The 9,003-nt window shown below is 48.5% G+C and overlaps 1 protein-coding gene across 2 annotated transcripts in view; it reads right to left on the bottom strand.

The window, feature by feature from the left end:
* Positions 1–4,105: 4,105 nt before the first annotated feature.
* The window catches only part of EIF2B3 (eukaryotic translation initiation factor 2B subunit gamma), a 128,835-nt gene continuing 123,937 nt past the window's right edge, over positions 4,106–9,003 (bottom strand). For both annotated transcript variants that reach the window (XM_059374557.1, XM_059374556.1), the window contains exon 12: positions 4,106–4,293. In XM_059374557.1, coding sequence (XP_059230540.1) covers positions 4,241–4,293 — 53 coding nt within the window. In that variant the 3' untranslated portion in view covers positions 4,106–4,240. The remainder of the gene's footprint in view (positions 4,294–9,003) is intronic.

The raw sequence follows: 9,003 nt of genomic DNA on the forward strand, positions 1-9,003 counted from the left end.
GACCCCAGGGAACAGGAAGGGGAGTAGACTGCTTCACTGTGGAACAGCCTGCTTCAGTGTCACTTCCACTGGATCTGGAAATGTGTTTTGGACTCAAACCAGAGAAGTTCTCCAAAGAATAAGAGAAAAGAGAAAAGCAATCTAATTAATTCATTATCACCAAGGAGTAAATCTAATTACTGATTGAGACAAATAGCCCTTAAGGTCTGTTATGTGTCTACTCCTTTGCTAAGCTCTGAGATTTGCAGGGTACCTGCTTTTAAGAAGTTCATAGCCTAAGGGAGAGCACAGAGACCACAGGGGAAACCACTGTGAGCTGGGATACTCGGGGGAGTTAGAGGGATTGGATGGGAGCGGTGGGAGGATGACCAAATCCAAAAGGAGAAGACTTGGTTCAAGGTCTGCTTATGAGAGCGTGGGCAAGTCACATGATCTTTGGCATTGACATAAGGATTAAATGAGATAATATATGTGGCTGAGGAACGGTGTCAGGAAAAGTGAGGTGAAACACACACACACACACACACACACACACACACACACACACACACAGAGTGTTGGAAAGTGACCAGCCTGGCTTCAGGGTAGGGTCCATGTGGAAGCAACTAGGAGGGCAGACCCTCTTTCCTTGGCATTTTCCTAGGCTTCTCACTCATGTTTTGGGCTGGCTTCTGTTATCTGGGCCCAGTCAAGTCAGTAACCCTGAGATGTAGAAGAGGGAAGCAGGGAGCCCTGGCACCACTAACACCCCCCAGACCCCCTACTATCCAATATGTTTAATGGCCAAGCCTGGGACTATATACCCACTTCCCTGCGGGCAGCTTTAGGCCAATAGCACCTGTCAGGTTTCTAGTGTCAGAGGCAGCAACCAGAGATCAGAAGATGGCCTTTTACCTTGAAGGTGGAGTAAAAAGAGCAGCTGAGAATCAAAGCAGAGCCTCGCTATTTATCTCTAGCAGAAAAGCCCCTGATGTAGTCCTTCTGGGGGGTGGCAGATGGTTCAGGTCAAGGACAAATCATCCTGGCTTCAAGTAGAATGTGTTCTCCTGCCCAGCTCCTTTCTTTCCCTGTGAGCTCCATCAGAGCGAAGCCTTCTAGACCTTGTGTCTGGGTGGTCCTTCCCACACCCACTTCCCCTTCCTCAGACACATTTAACTACTTAGAAAGCAGCATACAAAGGCCTGGCTTCTGTACTCCTTAGGGGTAGAGATGGCTGTGGATAAGGAAAGTATGCTCTCTGCTGTTCTCTAGAAATAGAAACAGCTTATAAAATGGACCCTGTAGGCCCCTAGATTGCTTTTGGGGCTCCAGCTAAAGACAATTCCCCACGATCCCCCTCCCCGCCACCTCCATGGATGGGGGCAGGGTAAGAAGAGTAATGTGGTGAGGGACTGGGAAGAAGTTCGGCCTCTGGCCTTGGGAAAACGCTTGGAGGGCAGCCTTGGCAGTCAGTCCCCCTACTGGCTCAGGAGCTCCTGGTGGCAGGTGGGGGTGAGGTGTTAGTCGGGGAGGGGTTCCCGGAGTAGTAGACACCACATTTTGTGTGACCTGGCGAGCTCCCAGAACTCTAGGCGTAGTTGCTCAACACCTCCCCAGAGTCCTCCGTGATCCACCGAAAGTCCCCTTCCTTCTCTCCTTCAGTTCCCTCATGGAGCATCCCTGGGAAAGGGGGCCAGGGGACTCCTTTACCTGCCTGGTTCTTCTGGCTTCTTTCCCCACGGACAGGCGGCTAGCCAGTGGACATTCAGTTGCTCACTCTATCTTTGGTATATTCACACTCTCTGTAGCTGTTGCCAAAAGGAAACAAAAACGGTCCCTGCCTTCTGGCAAACAAATAGAGCAAAGAGAAAAGAAATTAAAGCATCTTGGGCACCCAGTCAATCCCGGTGCTGCTGGAGACAATCGCAGCAGTGTCCTGGGCCGGGGGCTGTTCCGGGCTGGGACTTACACTTAGCAAGGCCTTCCCCTGGGAAACCCCTACCTTGTCCTCTTTTCTCCAGCTCCCTCTTTTTCTTGGAGCAGGGCTGCTCACGGGCTTGTGCAAGTAAAGTTAGAGGAGACGTCTTTCTTCTACCTGACTGTCAGTGATTCCAAGGGCTCCGTGGGAAAGATCAGGAAGGGGTATAGGAAGGTTCTGGAACAGCTTAATCAATCCTTTCTTGTTCCTTGCCTACTTCCTTCCAAACCTATCCAGCTCCATCCCCTTTCTGTTGACAAGGAGTAGTCTTCTGGCCTCTTGGGCCACCCAGACCCCAAGGGTCAGAAAGCACTGAGAGTGGGACAGAATTTGAGAATAGGAAGGGGCTTTAAAAGTTATCCAGTGCGACTTTCCCATTTTGCAGATGTGGAAACACAGGGACAGAAGTGAGGCAGTGAATCGGCCAAAGCCAAGCAACACTGGGGAGGGCAGGTCTTCTTCCACCTGGAGTCGTCTGGAATCTCCACAGATTTCACTGCATTGCCAAAGGGGGACCCCCCCGACCCCGCCCGGGCACTGCCCCATCTCTTTACTCCCTCCTTCTCCGAAGTCCTGTCTCTTTCAAGCACTTCTGCTGGCCCATTTCAGCTCCTGTCTGATGAGAGCAAACCTTTGAGAACCTTGTCCCCACCAGTGGTAGGAATGTGGAGCTTGAGAGCTCCCAAGAAGGCTGGTGGAGGTGGAGATCCCCCAGGGTAGGAATGCTCACCCAGTCTCTCTCAAGTTCAATGAGAGCAGCGCTAAGATTCAGGCAAGATTACTCCAATGAACTTTAGAGACTTTGGATTTTTAAAGCAACGTGGAAACCAGTATTTCAAATCATTCTTTATAATTACTGCCACCCACAGTGAACACATCAAGGGAAACCTTTACTTTGATAATTCTAGGAGGTGAAATTTCACCCCAGGAACCACTTTTATCTTCCACCAGACACCTGCAGGTTGTAAAGTAGTGCAGGGACAGGCAAGAGCCGAGGGTACGTGTGTTTGGGAGTGGGGGTGGTAGAGGGAAGATGGACAGGATTCCAGAAGGGCTGTGAGTATGGAAGTCTCACTTCTTAATTATCTCAAGCAGGAGAGGCAGTATAATTAGGACATAAAGGAGTGCAGCTGGAGAAGAGTCAGAAAGAATTTCAAATCATGATATGGGCTCCTGGCTCTTACTTACCAGGTTAAATAGACCTTAGACTCCTCATTAAGGGAGGTGAGAAGGAGTCTGTCTGGCTTCATAGATCACGGCTCTTTTATTTTTATTTATTTATTTAAAAAAAGATTTTATTTACCTATCAGAGAGAAAGAGCACACGCATAGGCAGGCAGAGCAGCAGGCAGATGGAGAGGGGGAAACAGGCTCCCTGCTCAGCAGGGCTCACTCCCAGGACCCTGGGATCATGACGTGAACTGAAGGCAGACACCTAACCGACTAAGCCACCCAGGGGCCCCATGGCTTTCTCTTATTGTTCTTGCCTCCACCGAGATCAGTGGAATTAGGCTTGATGCCCAGGCCAAGGCAGCCTCCTGCATGTTTTAAGTCTCCAAAAGACAGCAGCTGACCTGGAAAAGCTGACTAGTGACTGGGAAGTAGGGAGTGAATGGCGGGTGAGGGAGATGAGCGGGTGGGGTGGTGGCAGGGGCTCGGAATCCGTGTGGCAGGTATGGGGAACACAGTATAAGTCCTGGACTAAGGACTGGGGGCCAGGCTGCCCAAACTGGTAGCTGTAGGCAGCAGCTGCCAGCAGCTAGGCTTGTGGGTTTAGAAAGCCTGATCAGGGGCAGGAATTGAAGTACCTCTGGGTCCTTTTGGGTGGAAGATGCTTTTATGGACTAGGCTTGGCCAGGCAGTCAGCGGTCTTCTGAAGAGCTTTACCCTGCTGCCTATGCCTGTACGCAAGAGCCAGGCCATTGTGTCTTATCCTGTTCTACACACTGGCTCTAGACGGTTTTTACCATGTGACTCAAGCCCACACTGTGTATCCTTGGAGCCCACCACATCGGTGGAGCCTGGGACTACTCCACAAGTCTCTGGCATACCTTTGGGAGTGCTCCTCCCCGCCCCCCCTTTTCAAGTTTATTTAAACAAATTTTACACCCAATGTGGGGCTCAAATTCACAAGATCAAGAGCCTCATGCTCTACTGACTGAGCCAGCCAGGTGCCCCATGGGAGCCCCTCTTTATTGGGAAATAAATACACAGTCAAACAGGTGGGCCAGCCAACATCTGTAGTTCTGAAGGCCAAGAGAAAGGAGTCTGACTTGCTCAGAGCTCAGATCTCCATGAGCTGGTCACTCCCCATGATCACCTCGTTCACTCGTTTGGCTACAAAAGAAAAGAAAAAAGTTGTTTGAGAACTGGCAATAAAGGTGTCCTTTCAAACCAAAATATTTCTAACTTCTGTGCTCGTAAACATTTATTTGTCTCCTATGTGGCTCTGCCCTTGAGACGGGCTTGGGAATACACCTTGCCAAAGGGATTACAGGAGAGGCAGCATTTTCCAACACAGGAGGGAAAGACTCACTCTTTCAAAAAGATTTTTATTTATTTATTTGACAGAGAGATAGAGAGAGCATAAATGGGCAGAGCGGAAGGCACACGAAGAGGGAGAAGCAGGCTCTCCACTGAGCAGGGAACCTGACACAGGGCTTGATCCCAGGACCCTGGGGATCATGACCAGAGCGGAAGGCAGCTGCTTAACCAACTGAGCCACCAGGCGCCTGTGGACTCATTCTTTCTAAACCTAGCTTCCAGGACACTTCACACAGGAGGGAAACTGGATGGATCTTTTTTTTTTTTAAGATTTTATTTATCTATTTCACAGAGAGAGAGATCACAAGTAGGCAGAGAGGCAGGCAGAGAGAGAAAGGAGGAAGCAGGCTCTCCGAGGAGCAGAGAGCCCAATGCGGGGCTTGATCCCAGGACCTGAGCCAAAGGCAGAGGCTTTAACCCACTAAGCCATCCAGGCTCCCCTGGATGGGTCTTAAAGGATGAATATAGTTTTTTCAGGCAGTGAATCAAAGGGAAGGCATTCTAGGTTGCTGGAACAACATGAGCAAAGGTATAAAGATACAAGGAAGGGGAGCATGAAATACTGTGGTGTGGCCAAATGGTAGGGGATGAAGGGGAAAGGGTGAGAAGCAGTGACACCCAACAGTTAAATGGAGATATAAAAAGGAGAGGGAGGATGCTCACATGAAAATACGACTACCTACTGCATAGAGCTGTTGTGAGATTTCAGTGACTTAAGGAATCCTGAAGTGCCGGATAAGCAGTGGCCATTGTTTTGCCAAATCCAAAATATGGCCCTCCCTGACCTGATCCTTGCCTGCCGCTACAGCTTCACATTCCATCATTGTGCAAGTATACCTACCAGCCATACTATTTTGTAGCTCTAGACCTTTGCTCAGTCTAGAATGCCTTTCTTGGCCCTCATCTCATCACACTTTTGCCCTAAATGCCCTAATCCTGCAGCTTCACTATTAGTGGCACCTTCCCTTCCAAACTGTCCATTTCCTGCTCTGTGAAAACACTACCTGATACATATCTCTGTCTCTACATCATTATCTCATTCTCCTACACTTACCTATAAGACTCTCAAGGGTAGGGCCGGTGTATTTATGTTCTTACCCTAGTGTCTACCACAGCTACTGGCACAGGAAAGATTTCGGAGGTCCTGGGTAGTGATGAAGATAGGGTATGATTATCAAGTGGAGAGCAAAAGTTGAAAGGAGATGAGGGCTGGTTAGAGTATAGAGAATCTCAGAGAATTGTAAAGCTGAGTGTAAGTAGTCTAAGATGTTTAGAAGAGAAGGAGCGAAGAGGAAGACTATGAGCCTTCAATACATTTAAGGGCGCACCCTGGAAGATGACCAGTGATGGGGTGGAAGGTAAGAGTTAGTTGGAAGGTGGAAGGAACAAGAGTTGGAGAATGGAGGCAGTGAACCAATAGTCTGGAAGGGGTAGGGGGAACCAGGGGCATGTTATCTACTTCTTGCCTGGAGTTATGAGGCACAAGCAGGAGACAGGAGAGTTTTCCTGCCCTCTATTGGCTCAGACAGAAAAAGCTGACCAGCTGGCTGAAAATCGGTTCTTTCTGGGCAAGCTTCCCGTGGCTTCTAGGGATCCAATGTTTCTTGTCATAATTTGGGAGGCTGAATGTGACCCTGATAGGTAAGGCAGAAATTTTGGCTTTCCTGACGCTCTCCTTCAGTCTTCGAAGGGGCTGGTGCAGCAAGATGAAGATCCTTGATGATGGGACTGAGATTGACAGAAACATGTTTGGGTTTGTTCTTATTTTCCATAGGCTGGAACTTCTAAGGGGGTTTCTGACTGCAGCTTTAGAGATCTTAAGAATTCAGACATGTCTTGGGTGCCTGGGTGGCTCAGTGGGTTAAAGCCTCTGCCTTAGGCTCAGGTCATGACCTCGAGAGAGCGCGCCCTGCATTGGGCTCTCTGCTCAGCAGGGGGCCTTCTTCCACCTCTCTCTCTGCCTGCCTCTCTGCCTACTTGTGATCTCTGCCTATCGAATAAATAAATAAAATTTAAAAACAAAACAAAACAACAGTTCTTAAAAAAAAAAAAAAAAAGAATTCAGACATGTCTTCTGTTCTACCCAACTTTTCCACTTTGTTTCTTGCTATATCTCCCTTGTACCCCATATTCAAGATTTTGCAAATGATCTGCAGTTTCCAACACATTGTTTTTGCCTTCAAGTACTTGCTTACACGGTTCCCCTTTGCTTGAGAGGGTCTTCCCTTTGTGTATATGATAAATAGCCCCAAAGTTCAAGATTTAGCGTTAATTCCTTCCTTGGGCCAGAACTGACCGATTTCTCTTTTATGTCCTTAATTAACCCTGACCATCTCCTGCCATCACACCTGAGAAACTTTTCTGTAATTATTTCCTTACTTGCCTGTTTCTGTACTGGGGGCAAATGGATAGGAAGAGGCAAATCTTACTCATCTTTACACCTTTAGCCTAGAATATAGGAGGAAGTAATAGTTTGTTGAATGTGTGTGTGTTTGGGGGTTACGTGACAGTACAGGTACATGACAGAGGTAGGAAACGAAGCATATACAGAAGAGAAGGCCCAACCTCCGTCGGGAGTATAATTGACACTTTTGGAGCGTTAGGGCAAGGGTGCTTAGAGAAGAGCATCCTCAGGCCCACTTCTCTAACTTTCCCCATAGGAAGAGAAAGCTAGGTCTCGGCTTTTCATAAAGTCTGCTATTACAGCATCATGCTGCACAGCGGCAAACGCAGAGAAGAAAAGGATAGGAGAGCTAGGAAGAAAAGATGACAATGCCGGAAAGGAAAGACCTTCTGAGTCAAAAGGACTTGAGTTGTGTTTTGTTTTTTTTATTTTTTATTTTGTTAAGACTTTATTTATTTATTTGACAGAGATCACAAGTAGGCAGAGAGGCAGGCAGAGAGAGGAGGAAGTAGGCTCCCTGCCAAGCAGAGCCCGATGTGGGGCTCGATCCCAGGACCCTGAGATCATGACCTGAGCCGAAGGCAGAGGCTTTAACCCACTGAGCCACCCAGGCGGCCCATTTTTTTTTTTTTTTTTTAAGATTTTATTTATTTGACAGAGTGAGAGTATAAGCAGGGGAGGGGGAGTGCCAGGCAGAGGGAGATGCGGGACTCCGCCCCAGGACCCTGAGATTGTGACCTGAGCCAGAGGCACACACTTAACCAACAGAGCCACCCAGGTGTCCAAAAAGAGTTGTAATTGGACTCTGAGCAGATTCTTTCCTGTCTTTAGGCTTTAGTTCCCTCGTCAAGTGGGGATTCTATGAGATGAATGGACAGAAAGTGCCCAGCACCGGGCTTTTATAAGTATTAAACGTTAAGTTATAGAACGGGGCTGGGGCTGGCCTGGAGTCCCGCCCTCGGAACTGCTCGTTTTTCTGCTTCATAACCATCTGTTTTCTTCAGTGAAAGGAATGGGAAGGAGGCCCAGATACTGCTCAGGCTGCTACATTCCCTAGGGCTGGGGATGGTCCTGGAGTGTGACTGTCAATTAGGATCTACCCTTGAGATAAGAATGACCGGGAAAGAGTAAAGGAAATACTACTTTGGCTAGACTCTCAGGGTTTGTCCCAAAGCTCCTTGTTACCCTTTGTCTCTCTACAGCCATGAGTCAGCCTCCTCATCTCCTTTCTAGAGCCCAACATTTATTCTTCCTTCACCAGTCTCTCCCTCGTTTCCAGAGATACTGGACTGTACTGCAGACAGTCTTAGTTCTTATTAACATTCTCTGTGGCCCTCAGTGCTCCAGACCAGAAGGGCAAATGAGTCTGGGTGGGGCAGACAAGGCTTTCTTTCTGCCAGGTTCCAAAGAAACACTTAAACCTTCTTTGGCCAGCCCTACCCATTCCCACCCCCCCCCCCCCACCCCCACCTACCCTCTGGTCTGCTCTGGGACTGGGGGTGGGAGAAGACTTGCTCTTTTGATTCAGGGAAGACAGACTAGATCTGGTGTTTGGGGGATGGATCTATTTTCCCCGGGGATTCTGTACGGTGGAGGAAACCTCGAGGGTAGCAACAAGCAGTACTCATTTTGCTTGGCCAGGGTTGGAAGCAGGTTCCAATGAACACTCAAAAAGTTCTGGGCTGGAAACAGATCCTAAGGATCCCTTCCCTGAGAGTACAAACAGAGGCTGGTAAGTTGAGGAGAAACCAGTGGGAGGAAGGGAAGGACAAGCTGCGTATGAAAAGCATGCCCTGCTGGGAAGCTGGGAAGGATTCCTGCCAGCCAGGACTTGACCTTCATGCCCGTCCCGTCTACTTTCAGGGGCACAGGATTGATCACTGGGGTCACAGGGAAGAGATCCAAGTCATCTCACTGACCATGAGAAGAGACTCACATGAAGTCTCCAACCGGAGTCTCCAGGTTTTTACATTGCCAGCTGTGGCTCTTCCACTGGCTTGAGCGGGAGGTCAAACTTGACCACCAGGATTTTTTTTTTTTTTTTTTTTTTTTTTTTTAATATTTTTTTTTTTATTTGACAGAGAGAGATTACAAGTAGG

Source organism: Mustela nigripes, chromosome 14 (assembly GCF_022355385.1).
Source record: "Mustela nigripes isolate SB6536 chromosome 14, MUSNIG.SB6536, whole genome shotgun sequence".
Taxonomy (NCBI): domain Eukaryota; kingdom Metazoa; phylum Chordata; class Mammalia; order Carnivora; family Mustelidae; genus Mustela; species Mustela nigripes.